Source organism: Pleurodeles waltl, chromosome 9, assembly GCF_031143425.1.
Source record: "Pleurodeles waltl isolate 20211129_DDA chromosome 9, aPleWal1.hap1.20221129, whole genome shotgun sequence".
Lineage (NCBI taxonomy): Eukaryota > Metazoa > Chordata > Amphibia > Caudata > Salamandridae > Pleurodeles > Pleurodeles waltl.
The window spans coordinates 178,655,050-178,679,922 of record NC_090448.1 but is presented as its reverse complement, the minus strand read 5'-3'; the positions used below and the strand labels follow the sequence as shown (position 1 = coordinate 178,679,922).

General features: G+C 43.6%; 1 protein-coding gene across 13 annotated transcripts in view; it reads right to left on the bottom strand.

Annotated features, from left to right (window-relative positions):
- The window catches only part of CADPS (calcium dependent secretion activator), a 1,450,780-nt gene that overhangs the window by 450,397 nt on the left and 975,510 nt on the right, over window positions 1-24,873 (bottom strand). For all 13 annotated transcript variants that reach the window (XM_069206526.1, XM_069206531.1, XM_069206527.1 and 10 more), the window contains one exon: window positions 7,504-7,660. In XM_069206526.1, coding sequence (XP_069062627.1) covers window positions 7,504-7,660 — 157 coding nt within the window. The remainder of the gene's footprint in view (window positions 1-7,503; window positions 7,661-24,873) is intronic.

The window sequence follows — 24,873 nt, the reverse complement described above, 5'->3', positions numbered from 1 at the left end:
TACTTCAATTATAGATTTTAATAGGGAACTAGGTCTATAGGAGCAGGGATCCAGCCTATTAACCTTCTTAAAAACAGGTACAATGGTTGCCGCTTTTCAGGATCTAGGGATTCTGTGGAAAGAGACAAGACATTGGCTAGTAGGGGAGCCCAGAAGGGAATATTTGCCTTGTAAAAATCCATAGGGATTCCATCAGGTACGGGAGCCTTATTAGAATGACTAACCTGAATGTCAGAATATACTTCCTCTAGCTCATAAGGGATGCCCAGTGGGAACGTCAGTACTTCCTTGATAAAATACATGGACTTGGCTCTTCCTGAGGAATAAATCATCTTAAAGTGTGCCACCCATCGTTCAGGGATTATATTAGTACCTAAGTCATCAGACATACCTAGGGTCAGCTGTTTTCCTTTACCTATCTCCCAGAATCCCTTTATGTTACCAGAATTACATGATGAATTGATAGTTTGCTTCCTAGCCCGATGGCTACCTTATAAGCTACTCTTGCTGGAGCAATATTTTGTTGAATTCTTGGCTGAGCATTGAGGGCTTTCCTACGTCACTGGTTGGCCACCCTACAATCTTTGTCGAACCAGCCGACCTTAGGGGTTTTTCTATTGCCAGAGAGATCAAGCATAATCAAATTAGCAGAGTGATTTAGGGACTGGAAAACAACATCCACAACATCAGCTGAGAAAGTGCCTACGAAGAGAAGGGAGTTCATAAGCAGGCTCATGTTAGAGCCAATTACAAGCTCTAAACAGGGTGGGGATCGAAATGTTGTGCAATTTAATTCTGAGACCTTTATCTTTTATGGTCACTACGGTTACACCAGGAGTGATGTTGCAACTTGTACTAACTGGTAATGACATGACAGTTTCAACTGGGTTATCGTCACTGTAAGATGTGTCCAGAAACCCCACTCCCACCCATACAAGGTTCTCCAGGGACCCTGAGATGAAAACATAATCAGTCATTTACCCTTTACCCCAACCCACAAAGGCTGGACTCTGGTCGAATGGGTTCCCCACAATGTCGCTTACATTGAGGAGGTCAGCCTGACCTAGGGCGTTAAACAGTCTCCTACCCTTGTCATCAGATGTTAAGGGACACAGGAGAGTATCATTTAACACAATAGGATTCTAACCTAACTTGCAGTTAAAGTTGCAGCCCAATACCACATTAAAGCTGTTCAGCTTAGAAAGGGACCTTGCCTCAAAGACAGACAACACCTCAAATAAATTCTCTATCTGGCAACCAAGGTTGTGTACTGAGTTGTAAAAATGAAAAAAAAAAAAAAACTAAAATTGATAAGACACCACTATTCACAAAACCTGATTCCACCAGTTTGTTAAAGGTACGGGAATGACGCTAAGGAGTTTAGATATGCAGATCATAGTGACTAATCTGCCTTGTCCTCTCTGGCACACAACAACTTTAGCTGGAACAGAAAAAACACTAAAAACCATCCATGAAAATTAAATCCTGCACCCAGGTTTCTTACAATATTATCACACCAAAAGGGCTAACGTAATTAAGCCACTCAGGGCACAAAAGCTTACATCTAATCCCAGGTATAGTCCAACTAAGAAATCTTAATTTAGAGTCCTGGTTGGATCTCTTATTGTTTATAGGGGTATATCAATCAGGGGGCTTTTCCTCGCATGTGCACGTTGGAGGATGGTTGAACACTCACTCATTGTGGTCCAAATCAGACAAGGGAAGAAACCTAGTGGCAGTGAGGATAGGAGGGTTCTGAGCTGCTCTTGCTTGCAAAAGAGACCCAGTTCCAGATCTTGGTTGCAGATGCCTATAGAAGAACCCTAATGGTACAATACTCATGTCCTCTTCTAGTGGAAGCTGCCAATTTATATTTTGGATCTATCGACCTAGCTAATGCATCGTTTTTGAGTTGATTATCACACAATCCCCCCACATTTGTTTAGTGGCAGAGCCCACTCACCCAACCCTCCTCAGATATGGTATAACATTACACTCACTGATGTTAAAATTAGTATTCTTGCACAGCCAGTGGCAAACTTTTCTTTGAACTTGGAGGTAGTCTCCTCCGTATTAGGGATTTCTTGTGGAACCCCCTTCATTATTGCGACATAAGGGCAGCATTCAGGTGGTAAGTTTAGGATCGGCACAGTGCTATCATTCTAGGTAGTACCCCCTTTCTCCGATAGTAGCCCAGTTTTCACCCCCTACTCTTGATGTTGATGCCCCATTATTTCTATCAGGTAAAAGGGGTGATGGCATGATATCGGTATCAGCCTGAGAAGAACTATGGGGTATAAAGACACCATTTAAGGGTTAATTTTGACCAGTACCTACACGATTACCAGAAGCATCTGACTGGGCGTTACTAGCAGAGAAATAAGTATTGGCTGTGGCAAATGACTTTCATAGATTTGAAACCACTGTTTCTAGGTTTTGCAGTCTGTCCACCAGAGGGGTGACACACTGGACTATGACAGATTTCAATTTGTCCAAAATAATGTCCCAATCTAATAATAATGTATCCCCGACACCTTGTTGAACCCAATATAAATCCTGTTTTCTCTGACTGGGTGCAGGGGGGTCTGCCATTAACACTTTGTTTGCTTTGATGCTTTCTTTTTGCTAAGGGGGCATTACCACTGCCATTCAGAGAGTCTGTTCCACTGTTCTCTAGTGGTAGTCTTGGCCGAATGAAAATGAAAGGGTTTATGCCATCCCCTGCATCCAAGGATAGCTGTCTGTCAACAAGATTGATATTTTTAGACATCACACCCACACCCAGGCTAAGTAAGAGTCTAATGTATTCCAGTTAGAGGTCTTATCAGCAATATCCTTGACACCATACAATGTTCGCTTGCCTATGCTTCTTAGTTATAGTAACCCCAGTTATAGAGTAACAGGACTTCAACTATACTTGTGTGAGGCCTAGCACCCCAGAATTAAAGTGTTCATCAGCAGGGGCGGCTCCTCTGCTATGGCGGAGGAGCGTCACCCTCTCCGACAGCAGGAGCTGTAAACCTTTAGAAATAAAACGATAATAAACAGTGTTTATTATCATTTTGTTTTTAAAGGGACGAGGCCATGGGGGTGATGAGCAATGGGGGAGTGCACAGACCACTCTCCTCAGTGCGCATATATGTTTGGCTGGCCGTATCGGGCTCGGCAAACACAAATGCACACAAAGGCTCTTTCCAAACCGACTCTGTGTTGCTGAGTTGGAGAGAGCCAGCCCAGGCTCCCGGTTTGGGTTTGCACCCAGCCAGGGTGCTCCAGCTAATCATAACACTGCTCTTAGCAGTGTTATGATTGGCACAGGGCAGGCTGGGAGACTGTGCTTGGAGTGTGGCGGCAGTGCGGGGGTGACCAGGTAAGTTTAATTTTGTAATTCTTGTGTGACTTTACCATTCTGACAAATCCTGTACATTTTTAGACAGACAGCTTCTTTTTTCATGCGTAGACAATTCACATGCTGTGGTAAGCGTAAATTCTTCAATTGATTATTGAACAAATTAACTGTAGCTGAAATACACAGATGGATACTTTAGGTTAAAGGTTTGTCACTCAATACCGTATGGATGCCAGCCTGCATACCATTAACCTGTGTGCGTGCACTTAGTCTAGAATGAAAATAATGAATGCTCTGATTCGAAATGTGCACCATTGTAGATTCAACAACACCCCTGCCTTCTTAGTCACTGATAAATTAACAACATGCAAGGCGTCATTAAAAAGTTGATAGGATGCGAGCACTGCCATCGTCAGTGATTATCCTTCCATTCCAACGTAGTTCCCAACCATATATTGAGTGAGGGAGCTGCTGTTTGATAGCCAGTAGGGACCACCGCCATGACTCAGTCAAAGGAAATGACCTATCTTCAACAGGGTAAGCACCTGTCCTGCATCGGGAAGTCCGGCCTGTGGAGGGAGATGCTCCTGAATGCATATTTTCTCTGGCCCCATTCCACTATATGGAACATGGAGGTGCCGAACAGGGAAACAAACAATGAAGCCATGCACATAAATAAAAATCTCTGTAAGTCAAGGTAATTACATGTTTTTTATTTTCACAGATGACCTGCCAATTTTAGAGATTGCTTCTGAGAAGCAAACTACAACAAATTCTGAGCGGGTGCAAAAACAAGGCGTCTTCTGGGTATTCAGCTCTGTCAAAAGTGATTCCAGGCATAGGTCTCTAAATGTGTTGGGCTGTCCGGTGGACTTGAGGGTTTCCTACCAACGCTGGAATGCCCCCGTGTGTCATTAATATTTTTTATCAAATTTGGGCTAGGACGGCTGCTACACTGGTACCAGATATCCGGTGCTAAGTCTGTCGTTGTTGCTCGTTTGCTATCTAAAGAAAAAACAAATCCACTTGAAGTTAAGCCACTCTCCACAGGCACCTGTTCCTAATAGTAATAGTGTTGGTGGGAAGGCAAACATAAGAGTTGCTGCTTCTTTTCCAACTATCAACTCTGGAAGTATCATTCACCTGCTGGTAATTGGTCTGCCTGTTTAGTCAGGTTCCACTTCACAGGCTTCTCTTATTGCATTGTGAGCTCCATTAGAATATCTTATTCTTTAGAGGCCACAAGTCAAGCTCTCAAGAGAGAGTTGACCAATTTTTGGGTTGACAATCACACTTTTATTGCCAGGTACTTTAGCACAAATCCCAAGTAAATTAGAATAAAATTAAAAATCGATACAAAGCTATTTTGGAGACGTTTGCCACTAACTCAACTACCATTTGAAGTGAGCTGATGAATTGCAGTAACTGACCTTATCAATAAATGGTAAAATTCCTGAAAATGTTTAGTTTTCTGTCGTAGTTCCATGAAGGCATTATGTTTCTGGTTTCTTGGAAAACAACCACAAAACTGTCCCTGTACTGAAAATAGCATTTTCATTAAACTAAGCTATTTAATTTGAGATATTTGTGTTTAAATATAGGAGAGAAGGCCATTACTCATTAGAGGTGCAGCATTGAGTGGATCGTGATGCCCCTCCCCTCCCTCAGCACTTGTAATAAATGGCAAGTTGCATTTTGCACATCTGCCCATACCATGTGTCAAGTCATTTTTTCCAAGTGTATTTGTATTAACAAAAATGTATTTAGTCAAAACTCTTGCAATGGGTAAAGTTGTGTAGTAAGCTAAAATACACTGGGATTTCCATGTGTAAAGTAATTGTAAGGCATTGTATGAGGCAGTAAACAGCGTTTTTCTCATGTTTCATGTTTCTACTGTGGTAATAAACTGGAATTTGAACGCTACAATTTAGAAATAAATGTATTAAAGTGTGCTTAGGAATACTGTTGGTCTAAATATCATGTGGTATTGGTTATTGTGCAACAGTAATTTTCACTGCTGAGTTATAAATATATAACATGCGCAGCATTGTTCTTATCAATATCTTTTTTCATCTTACTAGTTAAATAAGTCATTCAATGTAGATGCATTTATTATGCACGTATGCTTAAAGAATCAACTATTGCATATTAAGGGAACTTAGGAGAAAGGCAGAAGATTTTCTTTTATGAAGGCAACTGATAAAACCTTCTCTTATGCAAGTAGTAACTAGAATCCCCCTCATTTGTTTGAGTTGAGAAGATGCAATTTCTTGGACTAAACTAGTAACTACTTCACTATGACTTACTTCAATTGCAGATCCACATTACAAGTTCAGTGGATTCTGGAGTGTCATCTCTCATTTTCTGTCTGCCCAGAGCAAGTGGAAAATGTGATCAGGAGGGACTGTGGGAAGACCAGGGTTTGGAGAAGGGCTGGAGGTCAGGGTAGACTTACGGCTGCCTGGTGAGAACACTGTCTGCCACCCATGTCCTATTACAGGGTTCAGGCAGAGGGGCCAGAACTAGCTGCTGCCGACAGTCCCTACGCCTGCAGCATCAAAGAGAGACTGAGGGGGTCATTCTGACCTGTCACCGACCACGGGAGCACCGCCAACAGGCTGGCGGTGCTCCGTCGAACATTCTGACCGCGGCGGTTCAGCCGCGGTCAGAAACGGAAAGTCGGCGGTCTCCCGCCGACTTTCCGCTGCTCAGGAGAATCCTCTCCGCCGCCATGGGGATTCTGACACCCCCTACCGCCATCCTGTTCCTGGCGGGTCTCCCGCCAGGAACAGGATGGCGGTAGGGGGTGCCGCGGGGCCCCTGGGGGCCCCTGCAGTGCCCATGCCAATGGCATGGGCACTGCAGGGGCCCCCGTAAGAGGGCCCCACAAAGTATTTCAGTGTCTGCAATGCAGACACTGAAATACGCGACGGGTGCCACTGCACCCGTCGCACCCCTGCAACTCCGCCGGCTCCATTCGGAGCCGGCATCCTCGTTGCAGGGGCATTTCCGCTGGGCCGGCGGGCGCTCTTTTGGAGAGCGCCCGCCGGCCCAGCGGAAATGTAAGAATGGCCGCCGCGGTCTTTTGACCGCGGTGCGGTCATTTGTCGGCGGGACTTTGGCGGGTGGCCTCCGCCGCCCGCCAAAGTCAGAATCAGGCCCTGAGTGTCTCTGGACCCAAGTTTATCAGGTCCAGAGTTTGCTGACCCAATAACGTAAACTGAATTGCATTTTGTGGAATTAAACAGGGGGCTATTGTTCTGTGTGAAATTTCGCACTCAGAGTGAGGGTTTCAGAGCTGGGTTCTCTCTGTAAACCAAACCAAATCAATTACCATAGCATAGTAGAATGTGATTTTGTTACTTACGTGCCATGCTGCGTTCCTTGACTGAAGACCTTCAAAATCTAATGGCAAATTGTATTTTTTTTAAGGATCACACAGAAGGCTTATCTTGTTAAAATAAGGAAGGAAATATAATTCTCAAATTCATATAAAAACTTCTGGCTGACATTTCCCAAATGGTATATGAAACAGGGGTGTAGCTTATCACATGTCTGTCTTTGGAAGTCGGAGCTATGATTTTTAGCATCTTTATAAAATCTGCTGATTTTGGCAAATGGTATGTTTATTTTCTGTTGACATTCAAATACAATAGACTATATTTATTTCACTGATCAATTTATTCTCATTTGAGAATTAAATGTTCCCAAAAACACTTTTACTCTCCAATGACTATAGACCTGATTTAGAATCCAGCAGGCAGGGTACTCAGTCACAAACATCACAAATATCCTGTCCACTGTATTACAAGTGCGGTGGATATGATGCCCTTATAATGCAGCTGACTGAATATCAGTCACGTTTGTAACAGAGTAACTCATCTGCTGAAATCTAAATCAGGCCTTATGTGTTTTATATATATATATATATATACATATATAAATCATTAAAACTATGGCACACGTAAAAACACGTCTCCTTCCAAATGTTATACAATTAAAACTGTAACAAAATACACTGCAGCACAATCGGTAGGTATTTTTAGAACTGCCTTGTATATTTACCATCTTTCCACTCTGTTGCCAGAAACAAAAGTTAATCTTGCATACAATGTTTTAGATAAAGTGTTATAATACCAGAAGGTAATACATACAGTCAGTACGGAGGAAGTCGTTTAGAAGCTGAAACAGTGGAAAGCTGTCCCAAGAGTCCGGAGGTTGAACTTCTAAAGCAGCATCCATGTCCACTGCAAACAGCGAGAGGAAGGTCTCTGCGTGCTCTACCATTAAGTCTGACCACCAAGCAAAAGCCTTTAGGTTTGGTGGAAACAAAATAAAGAGGAAATGTATCAGACATAAATGTCAAAATGAACGTGAACCTAAAACCCTCTCTATGGGAAAGCTACAGCTCAAAATAAATACCTATGCAAGCCTTTAAAACATTATAGTATGTAGCTCATACACAATATAAAGTGTCCCATTACAATATAGAAGGAGCAGTATCACCGGGGGAGAATTCTGTCCTGCCCCGTGACATGTTTTACTTGATGTGCTAATGCACATGGTAAAACCAAAAGTGTTTCTCTGCACATTTCCCTCCTGCCAAAAGCAGAACAAAAATGTATCCAGAAACCGAATGAGGAACCACGTGCATTGTTGAAATCCAGATTTTGCATGTTACGAACCATTCCAGGCTGAAAACGTTTGATGCCAGGTAAACGGGAGGGGGGCAGGGGGGCTTCCCAGCTGGAGTATTTCACTCCGGCTGCTGCATCCCCTCTAATTACCAGGCATTTTATACTGGCACCCATAGAAGGTTTGACACCTCCACTGTTCTGGATATGTGTATCTTGTATCTCGTAGATTCCTCTGTTGTCTAGAATATTGAATTACAGACATCCTAAGGATAAAAAACGCAATTACAATAACTGGCTGATTTAATTTAGAATCATGCTGTTCACTACTATGATCAAGTAGTAGTCATTCTTAAAAAAATCAAATGTTAAGAGTTTGGAGTTTCTTCACTGAATTAATGAGTCTTCACCTAACTTGACTGTTCACAAAGGAGCAATTGCCAGGTATAATATAATATAAGGTTTCTGTAACAACATCATCCAATTATAATGCAATCCGATGTTATTTTATGATAACGTCACATAAGAGCAAACAGACTATAAAAACATTTGATAATCGGGCGTAGACAATATTTTTAATTCATGACTAGACACGATGAGGGAAAATCAAGCAGTTGGTAGGGAAAGGTGGGAAACTCAAAAACATCAGTGAAGTAACTCTGTCATGCTTACAGTCCTTATAAAATCAGCTGGATAGGATTTCTGGAGTGGCATTCACATCAAACATAGCTCCGATGTGAATGTGCTTCAAACGCATGCATGCGTGTTTTGGGATCACCTCTGTCTGGGAACATGCAGAATGAGTAACAATGTCAACTGTGTACTTTAGTTTTTATTCAATATAAAAATAAAAAGGACTGCAGTTAAATGTGACTACCTAAAGACATTACTTCAAATGCATGTACACTAATGTCACCCTAAGAGCAGCATCATTAGTTGGTCTTACAAGTGAATGCATTGAGAGTGTGATTACCAGCTGCTTGAGCAGGGAAACACAAACATGGAGCACTTCCAGCTTATCAGACATGTATGTGTGTGTGTGCGCACGTGTGTGAAGAAAATAAGTGCTGAAACCTTTGTCATTGGGAAACTGCCCACTAAAGGCTCAAAGGCGTAGAATGCTGTCCTTAGGAAGAGGGAATGGAAAGGCAATTGTAACTCTGGAAGCCATAAGAAGATGTACCTTACAAAGTCATGGAAGCCTTTATTGCGGAATTAAATCCTACACAACGAGGAGGAGAAATTGAATGGGAGTCCTAAGGATGGATCTGGTGAAATCAGAAGCTCGGGTCACTCTATTATATAACCCGTGTCACTGAGTGTAAGAATACAGTATACAAAATATCAAGAGTTGTGATGGTGGAGGCAGCAATTAACATTGTGGCTTGTTTAAGGAAATAATGTTGAGGCACACAAACTAATAATGTGTTTAACTGGGTGGCATTCCTGTTGCCAGTATCACTTCATGAATGTGCACCTTCTTCTACAAGATACCCCCCACCTCTTGGATCATGGGTTGAGAGCCCCAACTCTCCAACATCCAGTACTTGAAGGGATTGTAAATACAAGATAATTTGAAAGTATTGTGCCCAATCAAAATCCCCATTATCTCTTGCATCTAGGGTACTAGATGTAAAAGAGCTGTGAGCAGCATTAGTTTCTGGTTTGTTGCTTCCCTCAACCATTGCCCACCCCGTGGGGTGCCTGTGAAAGATTTTGAGTTTTTCCAGCAAACGCAGTGCCCACATCTTCAAAATGGACTACTTGATTGGCAATCCTACTGTTACCATTGCTGAGAATAGAGAGAGTAGTATTTTTGCAATAGAGCAAGTACTTTCAACTTTGGATAATGTAAATATTTTCAGTGACATTTCAGTCAAATAATTCATAGTAAAATCACAGCCGCGTAATAAAGTGAAAGATAAGAGAATTAAAGCACTACAAGGTAAAATAGCTTTGAAATTAGATGACAGCATGACACGACTTTTGAATAGGAAGGCATCAGTATGAAAAATGGAGTTCCATCCGTTTATCCTCTTTATGCACACATGTACAGCTGAGCAAATGGGTCTACTGTCTAACTCAGCCCGGTATCTGCACACAAGTAGCCTGTCACAGAGTGGACCTGTATTAAATTGTTTATGGCTTATGGAGGCCTGTGAGAAATTTAGTTTTTTGGTTGACTGGGAGTGTGAACCATGGTGAAGCAGCAACCACATGTCTAATCAGAGTAAGGAGCAAGCAAACCCCAAATTAACCTGTGCTCATCCTCTGGTAGCTTGGCACAGAGAAGTCAGGCTTAACTTAAAGGCAACCTGTAAAGTATTCACGCAACACTTCACACAGTAAAAACACCACAGAAAAAGGATCCCACACCAGGTTAGAAAAATAGAACTTAATTTAATAAATAAAACGAGGCCAAACTGACAAAAATCTGATAGGTAGATCTTGAGTTATGATTTTTTAAAGAATATACTGTAAAACAGTGCTTTAAAGTCAAAAGCGCCAACTGGGGGATCTGATTGCACCAGAACTGGACAAAGTCAAAAGTTCAGGCCGATTGTGATGAAGCTCAGGCCAACTACAGGTACCCAGTATGCCCGCTTAACCAAAGTACCTTAAATCCTGGTGGCGGAGCAAAGATGAGTTGTGTAGCTGGGGTGATGCATTGGTTCCGAGATGTGATGAGGCTACAATGTCAGATACTGATGCGTCAACATTGAGGATCCTGTAGATGTGAAGACAGATTTTGAGGATGTGTGGTGAAGTTGAGGCGATGCATTAGTTTCGACCCACGCTCGAGCGGGAATACGCAGGCTCATCATCAAGGCTACTATCGACGAGGAATGCAATGGTCTGGCACCGGAGAAGGCATGATAAAGTGGCAGTTCTCAAAACAACACACCGGCCCTAAAATGTGGTGATGCGGGTCTGTTGCATCTGTTACACAGTAACGGTGATGCACAGGTTCTGTTCCAAGCAATAGCAGAGATGCACCAGTTCTGCTCCCGCAAAGGAGGATACCTCGGCTCCACTGCAGCAAGCACCTTAGACTCACTTCCAAGGGTCCAGAACTGAGGTAGCATCACTTGGCAGGGCAGAGTCACAAATTTCAGTGTCAAGGTGCAGATGCATGGTGTTTGGAAGTATTTTCGGTCCCTGAGACTTCAATTCAGGAGGCCAGCCAACTAGCCTTTGGAGTCACTCTGGGATCTGGGTTGAAGAGATGTAGATCCAGTCTTTCTAACTCAGAGGGAAGAGGGCAGCAGGCACAGGTCAGCACAGCACACAAGAGTCCAGCAAAACATCACTCCATCATTAGCAGCACAGCAGTCATTCTTCCTGTCTGAGTATCCACAGTTCCAGAACTGTACTGAAGTGGTGGTATCAGATGTCCAGTACCTATACCCAGTTTGGCCTTTGAAGTGGGGGAGACTTCAAATACATGCTTTTGAAGCCCCTGCCCTTTCTGACTTGGCTCTAGACTCACTACAGGGGGTTATGCAGTCCTTCGTGTGTGGACAGGACACAGCCTATTCAGGTGTAAGTGAGGCTCTGCCCAGCTCCTCCCTCCCATTACGGCCCAGGATGAGCCATCAAGGCCCATCAGGTGACACCTAAGCTCCCATTATGTGTGGCTGTCTAGGAGGAATACCCAAAGCCCAGCTGTCACCCTACCCCAGACATTTGATTAAAGAAATGCAACCAGCACCAAATGGCTAAAGTAAGAAAATGCCAACTTACCAAAAGGGTCATTTTCAGACTTGCAATTTAAAATCTGACTTCACCAAAAGTTATGATTTTAAATTGGGATCCCATAGAAACCAAACTTGGGAGGGTTGTCTCTTCCCATTTGGAAGTTACGCCTATAAGATGTAATAAGGTAACTCCAGTTTTTTTTCTACTGAAGAGATAGGCCTTGCAGTAGTGAAAAAGAAATTTAAGAGTTTTTCACTACTAGGACATGTAAAACTGATAAGTATGTCTAACTTTTTAAATACACTACACCCTGCCATTAGGGGTGCTGAGGGCTTACCCTAGGGGTGATATATGTATTTAAAAAGACGGCTTGGACCAAGCAAGAGGTTTCCTTTGCCATATCGACATGATAGTTTTAAAGCTGCACACACAGGCTCTGCAGTGGCAGGCCTAAGAAATTGTTTAAAGGACTATTTATGCGGGTGGCGCAATCAGTGCTGCAGACCCACTAGGCACATTTAATTTACAGGTCCTTGGGCACATGTAGTGCCTCCTACTAGGAACCTATAAGTAAATTAAATATGCCAACTGTGGATAAGCCAATGTTACCACATTTTAGGGAAATAGCACAAGCACTTTACCACTGGTCAGCAGTGGTAAAGTGTGCAAAATCCTAAGGGGACAAAAAACGAAGTCAGCAGAAACAGGTTGTCTGAAGGCAAACAAGTCAGGGGGAACCACACCATGGACGCCACGCCTAACATGCCTGAAAATGAACCTACTTTTAAAAAAAATAACAGTGTTAGTCTGTAGGGCTTCAGCGTAACTCTTTAGTGCTCTATAGTATTTACACTGTGGGCAAAAACTGCACAAAGTACAACTTCAAATTGGACAGAGAGAAATAAGTTTAATGTGTGCTTTCCCATGCAAATAAGGGTCCTGACAGCAAACAAAATACTGATTTGGCCAAATCTACTCTCATGTGCTTTGTGTTTGGTTATAGTCCTGTGAGTCAGCCCTTAATTAGATTATGGCTTTGACATACCCTAATGGATCAAATTAGTTAGTCAATATGTAGATGAAAGCCATCTCCAGATAATAGGCCCATTAGGATGGAAAAACGCCTTATCCTGGGTAAGTACAAAGATGTAGGTAGAATTTGTAGAGGATGATTACATTCACACTACCTGACAAGCCTGCACATCTTACCTAGAGAAAACTATATATGAGCATTCCTCTGTCACCATCTCTCCAGTGACCATCTTTGAAGTTTTGGCAGAAAAGGGCAGGCTGATATATCAGTTGGGGGTGGGAGTTAAAGCTTTCAAAGAACTGTGACGTTTGACCACTTGAAGCAGTAAGTATTGAAAAGTCTCCAGATGCTGTACAGGATGGATGGGACAAGTGTGGGCTGATGATGTGTCATATTCGGATTGAGCAATGGTGTCCACTTTCTGTAATTTTAAACCCCAATTTAAAACCCAAGCACATAGGAAAGACTTTAGAGAATAGTCTGGTAAGTGGGGAAAACTACGCCTCAAGAAGAAGTTGGACTGGAAGAGGGAAGACTACTGACTCCTTCTGCAGAAAAATTCTCAAGGGTTCCTGGCTACTGCTGAACAGAGGATAGAAAATAGGACACGAAGGGCCCTATTACGAGTTCCCAGGACTGGAATTTACAATGCCAACTGGTGTCTCCCTATGAAATAACGGGGATAACAAGTTGTTTTCCCTGGAGGGGAATAGCATGAGAAATATGAAATAACTAATCCAATTGAACAGTTTGGCGGTCATTACGACCCCGGCGGTCGGTGTAATAGTAGGGGTATTACCGCCAACAGGCTGGCGGTACATAGCTTCACTATTTTGACATTGGCAGTTTGGCCAAAGCCAAAACGTCATGTTAACACACCGATCTCCACGGCGGTAATGACCGCCGGCCTCGGAACTACAGTCTCCAGTCCGGCAGCCGTCACTAGGCTGCACATGGCATTTTGACCCCGCCCAACGCCATGGTTTCCGTGGTTTCTTTACCGCCACGGAAACCATGGTGGTAGGCACTATCAGTGCCAGGGATTTCCTTAGCTGGCACTGATAGGGGTCTCCCCTGCCCCCCTCCCCCTTCCCACAGTCCTCCCCCACCCTCACCCCAATACAAACACATACATGCACTTACATACACACCCATGCACACACGCATACACACATTCACCCATGCATGCTTACATTCATACACAATCACAGCAACACTCACTAACATACATCCAGGCACACACACAATCACACGACATAACATGCATGTACACACACACCCACTCATGCACACACGCATTACACACACATGCACGTATTCAAACACAATCACACACACCCTCACACACTCACACAACACCCCCTCTCCTGTTGGGGAACCCCACTTACCTGCTTGCAGGGGGTCCTCCGGCAGGAGACAGGACGCAACGCTGCTGCCAGCAGCAGCGTCTGCCAGCAAAACACCGCTAGGCCGTATCATGGAACATGCAGCGCCACCTTATAGCCATCTGCCGCCATGATAGTCGTCGGAATTCCGCCAGCCTTCTGGTGGAATTCCAGCTACAGTCATAATTCAGTAGCCACGTCATGTTGTCAGCCATTGCCGTGGTGGTAGGTGGCATTTGCCGCCCCTGTCACAATGAGGCCCTTTGTCTCTTCCCAGGAAAATAATGGGCCCAAATCTATAAACCTTTAATACCTGTTGAAGCAGATGATAATGCTTCAGGAGCTTTTTCCCATTGTTGGTTGGAAGGGTGCCAGCGACTGCAGGAGAAAAATATTTTTCTTTCAATTGGGGGGGGGCGTCTTCTGCTTCCTCTAGGCTGAAATGTACAGGTGAGAGAGGGCCTGCAACCTCCACAGCTCCACTGAGGATTCTGTGTCAAGTGCCTTCCTGCTTGTAATCATCAGATCCAGAGTTTGAGGACCAGATAACTTCAATCCCAGAGACACTAAAGACTTGTATTTGCCTTTAACATAATTCCCCCTGGTGATACTGCTCTAGACAGTTCATAATAGGGCTTAAAGAGTAATGAGCACCAGGGACTAGGAATTAAAACCAGGGCCAGTAGCCCTGGCCTCCTCACTCACCCCGATGAGCAGTAGAGTGAAGAACTTCCTGGGGACCCAGAACCCAGAGAGGGCTCATCTGGAATTTCTGTAGAATGGTCCTGTGGAAGTGGGGGGGGGTGACCCTTGCTGGGCACACAGTTGCCCTGCAAACTGATAGGATAATCTGTCTTGAGAGCGGCAGGAGGTGCAGAGCTCTGTGGAATTAGCTGATAATGAGCTGATTGTTGCCCATGAAGCTGAGGATAGAGATCAGCCTGTGAGAGAAGAATTTTATGATATCAATCTTATGTCTGTTAAAATGGGTGCTAGAACCAAAATCTACCCTACACTACTTCCTCTGACCCGGGCTCATTCTCTGGCATTTGGTGCGTTCCTATCTAACTCTCTTGGCCCCTTTAAATCAGCTCTCCTGTACGGAAATCTATGTCAATGGGGTCAGAAAAAGGTTTGATGAGTAGCAATTAGAAATTAAATACTCAACTTGGGGGTGCTTGTCTGGCATACAAGACTGTGGTTAAGATGGTGGATATGCTCAGTAACACAATTTTAGGATTCACCGGAGTACAACTCCCAGCTGGAGAAACCTGGGTTAGTTGGGTAGGAGTACTGATCAACTAGTTACTTACTGGATAAACCCAAAGGCTTTTTTCTAATTGTCAGATCACTTGGATAAGGGCAGCGAGAGGTCAAAAGGAGCAATGGAGAAGGGCTCATGGGAGGCAACACAAGTTAAGCCTAAGGGAAAGGCATCCAACTGGCACAGTCTAGTAAGAACTGGGCAGAGACTGAAAGTGGTAATGATGATCTCGAAGAGAAGCTGCACTGGGACTTCTCTGCTAATGAGTTAGTAAAGGTCACCATCATTCACTATCAGGAGGGACCGGTCATTACCCAGGAAACAGGAGAGGGCCAGTTGCGACAACCCTCTCCGCAAAATCCTCCTTTACTGGCTTCTATTTATGATCTTTTGAGTGTTCATAGAAAGGAATATAAAAAGGAGTGAGCTGCACTCAAGATGTCACATATGAAGAAGCAAACATCACTACAGCACCTCTCTAAACAGTGTAATGCCATGAATGCAACAAATAACAAAAGCTGAACAAAGGATTTTAGAGTAGGACCATAAGACCATGGGGGTGGAGGAGCAACTCGTACATCATAAGAATATCATGGAAGAATTTTCACGGGAGGTGGATGATTTGAAAAATAGGATGCGCCAGAATAATCAAAGGGTCCCTGGTTTTCTTGAAAAGGCTGAGGGAGATGATACTTATGGTTTAATTGTGAAGCTATTTCGGAAAGTCTTTCCCAGCTTGTCTGGCTGGGAAATACAACTGCCAAGTTTAGAGAGTTCACCAATTTCCATTCTGCAGACCAAAGCAGGCCAACGCTGCCACCAAGCCAAAGGCTATTCCTATTTGTATGGGTGGGGAATTTCATCTTTCTTAAGCTTCTCTATAATGCAGTTCACCCACGCCAACCAGTTGAGAATGGAAACACTAAGGACCTGATTTAGGTCTTGGCAGAGGAGAATACTCTGTCACAAATGTGATGGCTATCCTGTCCACCTTATTACAATCCCATGATATCCTATGGAGATCTTAATAAGGCTGAGGGGATATTCTTCACATTTGTGATGGAGTATTCTCTCTGCCAGGATCTAAATCAGGCCCTAACTTCTTTGTTTGGTCAGATTTTTGCCCCATCACAGTAGCACGGGCTAGCAGCTCTGGAGTTCAATTGCTCAATTCCAGTCCCTGAACGCTCAAGTATTTTTGCAGGAACCTGCTAAGCTTAAGGTTATCTACAAGCAAAAGGACTTCTTCACCAATTTGGAACAGCATGCCAAAGACCTTCTGGATTACTGGTCCCAGACGCCAGACATAAACCCTGCTTCAAATAAGGACTAGAGGGGTATCTTATTCAGAGAATTAGGAGGCTGTGATTTTCTGCTCATAGGTGACACCGCAGCATGGTGTTCCAATGATGGCTCCTAGCCTGGGGCACTTGTTTCACTTACAGATGGCTACGGTTTGATAAAGAGCACTCACTGTGAGAATTACTTTATTGATGTTAGGGAAGGCGTGAAGCTTTCCACTTGTTGGGGTGGTTGGCTTCAGGACTGGAGGAAGGGAGTATTTTGGGCTCATGTGGGTTGGTCACCCAGTGAGCCACAGGATGGGGTGGGTGGAGGGGCACATTTCTGCCTCAAAGTTGTGGGTGATGGATATGGGATGAGTTGCAGGAGTGGTTTTGGGGCTGTTGGAGGGTTTGGATTTTTTGGCTTCTTCTTATTATATTTGCCTTATGGTGCTCAGAGTTGCTCATGATGATACTGTCTATTGGACTTAACAAATTAAGTAAAACACTATTTGTGCAAGAGCTGAGCATCTTAAATTAGAATTTTAATGAATTATGTTCTTCCTCTAAATTTCTAAAGGATAGGCATTAACTACGCACAATGAGAACATCATTGACCTGCCTTCAAGAAACCAAGTTGAAACAGACACAGTCACGTAGGTATCAGCTAATGGGGGCATCCTGTTATGAGAAGACATTAAGATCTTAGCAAGATGTGGTTCATGGTTATGCCTGAAGCTACAAAGGGACAACTGGGGTTGCTGGGTTTGGAAAATTATCCTCTCTGAATGGTCACCCAAACTTTTTGCTTTCCTCCTGCTCTTTTTCTGTCCTCCTTTTTGTTGGCTTTAGGACTCTGTGCACTGTACCACTGCTAACCACTGCTAAAGTTCCTGTGCTCTCTACTTAGAATGTGATAACATTGGCTTATCCACAATCAGCATATATAATGTGCCTATAATTCCAGAGTAAAGTGACCTATATGTGCCCAGGGCCTGCAAAAGGAATGCTACTAGTGGTCTGCAGTACTGATTGTGCCACCCACTAAGTAGCCCTCTAAACATTCCTCATGCCTGCCACTGCAGGGCCTGTGTGTGCATTTAAAGCCTCTTGCCAATCCTTAAACTTCACTTTTATTATGCAAAGGTCATCTCTAGGGTAGGCCCGAGCAGTCCGTAGGGCAGGGTGCTATGTAACTAAATGTAGGACATGTAGCAGCACAAATGTAATGCTAGTATATTTATGTAAATGCAATAAGTACTTGGCTGTACTGTTCAATGAAGATCTAAATCTGAATATTTGTCAAAGAACCACAGTTGTGATCAACCGCTTGAGGTCAGCAGAGTAAATAAGAACCTAATGCAGCCAATGCACTCTAAGACTTCCACGGAATCCATACATTAAACAACTGGGAATCTGCTGAAGACAGCCCTTAGGAACACCATCCCTAGAATGAATATTTTTGCATTTCAAAGGTTCTTTAACATCTAACAGGTGATTTCATGTTAAACACTCCTCAGAGGTCAATGCCTATTTTCCAACTTCAGTGAAAGGGTTTATAAGAGAACTTGCAACACTAAAATGAGAACAATGAATCCCGGTACAATATCTGACCGCATGTCTGTCTTCCAATAACTTTTTTAGCATTTTAACTCAGAAATCCCAGCAACAAATCTGAGGCTGGGATTGGCCTTGGACATCATGATGACTTACTGCCTCTTGACTGAAACTATATGCAGAATTTTCTGTTTTTCCTTGTGGGTTTTTATTTGCTGCACACAGACCTACTGCATTTTAAGACACAATTATTGTGTGCTTTATTCCCATACATATGTGAGGTCTTTGCCTTTTTATTAATCAATGTCCATAGTCAAGATTGAGGTGCTTTATCTCCACCTAGGAGCAAAATGGATGTAGGGCAGTCATTGAGGAGTTGTGGACTGCGTAATCTATAATGATTTTTTGTAAAATATTTTTAAATGAGGCTTCTTCAGAATTTGTAATCCCACGTAGACGAGTGCTAGTATGAAATGTTGTCACTAACATCTGCAAACAAACACTTCTGCCATCACGCCACTTAAAATAGAAATACCCCAGCTCCCTAAACACTTTGATGTTCCATGCTCTATCTATTAATAAGAAAAACTCCTAACCGGAGTAACTCTACTCACCCTCACCTGAAAACTCTCTAATTTCTTCTTCAAAAGAAAGGTACTCTTAGTAAGCATGCATGTTAATGTAACTGCAATGCTTGGGTGACTCTCAAAGTTTAAGTGCATGCCAACTTATGGGTGTAAAATTCTACACTGGGGATAAACAGACAAATGCTTTTGCTTTCTTACACATATATTGGAGGGCTTGAGCATAACTCTTTTTGTTTAACTGTGCAACATTCTACAGAGGTGAACATGGGGCAATGTCTCATGGGGCAATGCCTCACATTGGTAGTGTCTGAGGGAGGCACCATAGATTCCACAAAAAACATGATGCCATCTGGAAATCTCATACTGCTATAAAACAGCAATCTACCACAGGATATGAAACATAAACCACTTCTGAACTGGTGGCCACAAAACTAAGACCTACGGTCTCATGTCATCTAAGTATGTTTGGTGTGCCCTCAATCTAGAAATATACAGTGCCATCCATGTGGGATATCTTACTTGGCAGTTAAAAGGTGACAGTATTATATTATGTGTGGGGCGCCGGAGGACCCGATGGCAAGATACCCCAACACTGTATGACTCCCTTGGTTGGAGAGCTCTCTCCAGTACTTATCCTTTTTAGCGGAAGGCATCAGGGCTCACCTGAGGGAGCATGCATTCCTCTTTTTGAGCTGATTCAGGGGAAGACCGTATTTCTTTCAACAAGCTGCAGAAATATCGTTGTCATTTGAAGAGAAGCACAAGTGGTGAGGTTGGGCCTGCCTCACAGATGGGGCAACGGAGTACGGCAGAGGGTGTTGGTCTGGGGCCATGGACTCGACTTGGGAGGCAACTGTGGTACCCTTGCTAAGATCAGATAACCACAACACACATGGTGGGATAGCGAGTATAAACCAGAGTACATATGCTGGTGATTGAACTGCCCCTGCCTGAGTACTGGGAAGACCACTGTGACCTGCTGGGTGGCCCAGAACACTGCAGGCACATTCAGTGGTGACCAGACATGGGGTGAACAGATCAGAAGGTAATACCTACCCCCATTCAGTTGTGTGGCCAGAGAGACAAACTGCTGCTTGGCACACAGTGTAGCCAGCCCTGCAGACCTGGGTTGCACTGCTTTGTTGATGCCGTGTGCCTTAAGGAGACTTAACAAAGGGGTGAGTGCCTTCAGGTGATTTGCCTGATCGTGCAGCATGAGGGAGGCGGCCTAGACCCTAAGGTCCATGAGCAGTGACACTGAACCAAGCTTGTGCACCCCGCAATAGAGGATAAAACGGCAGACTAGTTGGCGTACTGCCCTGACAGCGGTCTCAGTGAGTGGGGGCTGCTTCTGCATGATACGAGGCCCACTCGGATAGATACTCCCAAATGCATTGCAATCATTAGCCTGCGGGTCAGTCCAACAGCAGACCGCTGCTCTTAAAAAGTCCCAGGGGATTAGTGGAGGAATGATACAAACACCAAGTCCTCCTTGTGGGAAACAGTACTGGTGCGACTTGATGTGAGTGGTTATAGCGCTGTGCAGTGCTGCTCCCTGGCTCCCTGGCAAAGTGAAGACCACTGTAGTGTGACAAACTGGGAGGTCCCTGAGGAGGCACTGGACATTTGAAATCAGCTTACAGCCCCCTTCACGGATCTTGCCTAGTGGCCCACGTTACCTCATCCTGCTCATGCTCCCTACATATGAGTCAGCAGGGTGTGGCGGGGTCAACCTTAGACACGATTGACACCTGGCAGACTTACCGGCCAGTTCTGCGCTATGAGGTCTCAGGGACAGAAACAACTCACTAGTTTATCTACACCCAGGGCAAAGAAGGAGCTCTTATGGGACCGGTTTGCTCGATCCCCCCTTGGTTCTGTACCGGGGGTGTGGCGAGACTCAGAACTTTTTATCATCTGCCCACGTGGCCCACGCTAAGAGTCCAGCTATGTCTACTTAGACTCTGTCAGACTACTGGAGCTGTACAATGGGGAAAGTGGACTTAAGGCAGTCCAAACTTCCCTTTGAGCACCATAGGCAAACTAGAGCACGGGACCCGATATCCGAGGGCTCAAGAATATAACTATCAGAAGATAACTCCTCCTAAGAACCAACTATTCATTCCATGTTCTTAGATCTCAAGCACAGCCTCACAGCTACTGACTTGAAAATAGATCTGCTGACACACAGGTTTAATCACTTAAAGGAGACGGCAGATTACCACATTCATTAACACAGCGGATTAAGTGTCTGACTTGAAATATCAGAAGGCTAAATGATGCGTGCAAGGCAAGACATGTATTCGCATACCTGCAGTGCCACAATGTACACATATCCATGTCCAAGAGCTGCATCTCACAGAGAGTACCAAGATGCACCTGCGTGCAGAGTGGATGGAAGAGAGCCAGCTGCAAACTACTCTAATTATGCCTGTGGAGTAGCCATAATTATTCGTAAAAGGGTGCCATGCTGTACTTGTTGGGTGCTCGGTGACTGCCAGGGCCGTTATGTACTGCTTGCAGGCACACTGCTTTGCCATTCACTCCACCTCCTGTCAGTACATGGTCCAAACACAGACAGCCCTGATCTCTCCACTGAAATCTGATGACTGGTTGGCATGCTAAGACCAGGTGCATTGCTTTGGGTTGGGAACTTTAATGTAGTCTTAGATCCTACGATTGATAGCCTCAGCAACTCCTGATGCCCACACCCAGGCGCGGCCGTTCAGCTGCACCTTATTTTGGCAGATAAACACCTAAGGAATTTGTGGCTCTCTCACCATGCAACCAACGCAGAGGGCACATGTTTAACTATTTCACATAATACATGGTCTCAAAGAGGCTACTGGTTAACCACACATGACATTGAATCATGGACTGTTAGGGTTGAACATCTGCCACAAACTCTCTCCGATCATGCCCTGGTATTACTAGAGGTGTGCCCTACTGATACTAAGCAACACATGTTCACATGATGCCTCCCTCTCCCGGAGCCCTAGGAGATCAGGTATTCTGTGAAGATATTAGATTGGCCATAGTTGACTACTTCGAGTGCAATAAGACGTATGAACATTCCCCTTCTATGCTCTAGGAAGAATTCATGGCGGTTTTCTTTTAACTTTATTTGGCCAAATTAGACAATACATGTGCATAGTGAAATCATTAAATAGAAGAGATAATAAAACTAAATTCATCCAAACACATAAAATTGTCCAAAAAAAACCAGAGCATAAAATAGTGCAACCTCAAATAGGGACACCGTTCCACACATAAGCTAAATCAGGGTAAAAAAACAAACAAATCATAATAAAGTGCATTATGTTCAGTCTCAAATTGGGACACCACTACATACATGAACTAAAACATGATTAAAAAGCAGCAAGTCCCAATAACGTGCATTACATTCAAGACCAGCTGGGCCCAAAATACAGAAGATCAGACCAGCAAAATGACCAGATATATAAACTGTCCATGATACATATTTCCAAAAGCATATATATACTTAAACTTCTAAAATAAGGGCCATTCTACATATTTTCATTTATAACACCAAGCAGTCAAGAAAGAAAAGATCTCATATGTTTATAAAACTGCATAATGAATAAGCTATCAGGTAAGACCTATTCCTAAGTCTGACATCTTCCACAGCCTCAAGGATGAGGCTAGGAAGCAAGTGACAACATAGGGTACATGGGCGTCCGGAAGTAACTGAAGAATAAAAGTGGGCTTAACCACAATAAAGTTCAAAGATTTCAGCAGAGGTAATAAAATTGCCCTACAAGAAACACCTTAAAAACCACAGAAAAATACAAAGTGCATATGATCCTGGGCAGAACAATTGTCACAAGGGCAGGGCCTAAGTTTCGTGATCTGGAACCTGGGTTTAGGTCGAGCAAAGAACAGGTGAAATTGGTTGAAAATTAATCTAATGAGAAGGAACCGATTATGAAAATTGAACACAGTGAACAAACAAGGTTCAGCAGCAGGCCATATGGAGCACTTTCCAGAATTGCCCTTCCCCAGTGCTTAATCTGTAACTAGTAATGTGCTGGTGCCCAAAGCTCTCCTCAAATACGCAGCTGCCACAATTAAATGTGCAGGCATGGAATACTGAGGCAGTCTAATCCTGAAGCCACCTCAGGCCTCTTTAATCCATTTACAGACACTCCCTGCCACTTCAGCACACTCTTGAAGCATTCTGCTTTCTATAATTCAGTTTTTCTCTTTCTTCATCTTTCCCATATGTGCCTATCATTTGCAGTAAATGCTTGAGGCAGAAAAGTAGTACTGGCCCTCAAAAATAAGTGCCAGTTCCCTACACCGGAATCACAGGCTCAAATTAAGGACTGCCCTTCCCACCAATTTAACTATAGAACCTATCAAAGAAATAGCCTATAACAGCTCAGTGAGTCCCCTAGACCCTTTTTAAATATAGGAATACTGATAGAACGGTACCACGAACATGGGAGACCAAAATTAACTGCCAGATTAAAAATACAGGTTAAAATTGGAGCCCAAATTTCAGGTGACAATTTAAACAGGACACCAGGAATCCCATCGCAACTAATTGCCTTGTGAGTTGTCACAGTTTTATTAGCTAATACCTCATTAAATGTTATGTTATATTGATGAGAGTTAATGAGGAATTCTCACAGGGACCCCGCTATCCAAAATGTTATAAATACCTTCAAAGTGCTCTATCCACTTTTCTGGGGAGATATGTGAGGAGATGGTTTGAGGCCCAATAAAACAAATTAAAGGGTGGTTAACTACCTCCAAACATTTACAAGTGTCAGCCCTGAGAGATGTCCCCATAAGTTTATCGCAAGCCTCCTCTTTAAGTTCTTTCTTCCTCAAATCTAGAGCCTTTTCGTAAGCAACATGACTATTAGCTATTTGACAACAATCTTTAGGCTGAGCTTTAAGTGCAGATATTAGTGATTCACAAGCCTTTGCACAATCTTTATTAAACCAGAGAAGGTTGTTCATTACAGCAGGTTTAACGGGGAGTGAAAGCCTAGATTTAAACTCAGCCCCAATCTCCAAATAGGCATCCATAAAAACATCCATAAAAAGGATAAAGTAAATTCTCTGCATCTAGCTGTCACAAGTTCACCCAGAAAATCCTGTGAAACAATCTTCAACAATCTCAATCTTCATCCCTGGTCAGCCACCACACCATCCAGTCGAATAGGTGCCACCTGCACAGATACTCATGCAAACAATCCATTGACACCAACAGAAATACAGTAGTGACCGCTAAAACTGGAGACCCTTATATTAGATTGATCTAAGTAAAAAACCTTCAAGGAACAGAAGCACAGAAAAAATAAATTGTAGAGTACATTCCTCAACCGACAAAAGTGGGAGCAAAGCTAACATCTGTATTTTGAAAGATTTTGATCATGACATATTCATTATTAAATTCTGCAAGGATGTTGTTCAAGGAGACACCCGCTAGGCTATGTTCCAAAAGCAAAGATTCTTCCTTATGAGCTTGATTATAAGACGTAAAGGAAAGTAAGCAGGGATGGATATTAAAATCTCTCACTGAGATAAAACCAGCCCTTGCCTTCCCACTAGTGCTAATGCTCATCATCTGCTCCCTAAGAGAGGAGTGTGTGTTAGTAAAAGTGGGACCAGTGGTTGCATTGTGGAAAGTAACAGAACAAAATTATCAACCACCGGAGAACTAAACAAGCTGGCTTGGACATTAGGTGTTCTAGTTACCATATGGATAGTCCTACAACTTAGCAAGAGAGAGACAGAGACCAGTGTCAACAAACCCCCCTTTGGGCAGCCCCTCAACGATTGCACAGCAGGACTGGAGTAAGATGTAGAACCATCCAGAAAAAAAGAACCCTCTGTATCCCACGTCTCTTGTAAGCATACAATGGCAAATGTTCTTTGATAAGTCAGCCAGTTATGGTCCTACCTTTTACCACGTTCAAGGATGCTGGCCTGGGAGGAGTAGTGAAGACATCCCCATTGGTCGCATCGCCATTCAATCTTATCAGGGGAACTGCCCTGTTCTTTTCCCCGTGATAAGGTTTTCCTCATTGTGAGCACAAATGCTGGTGAC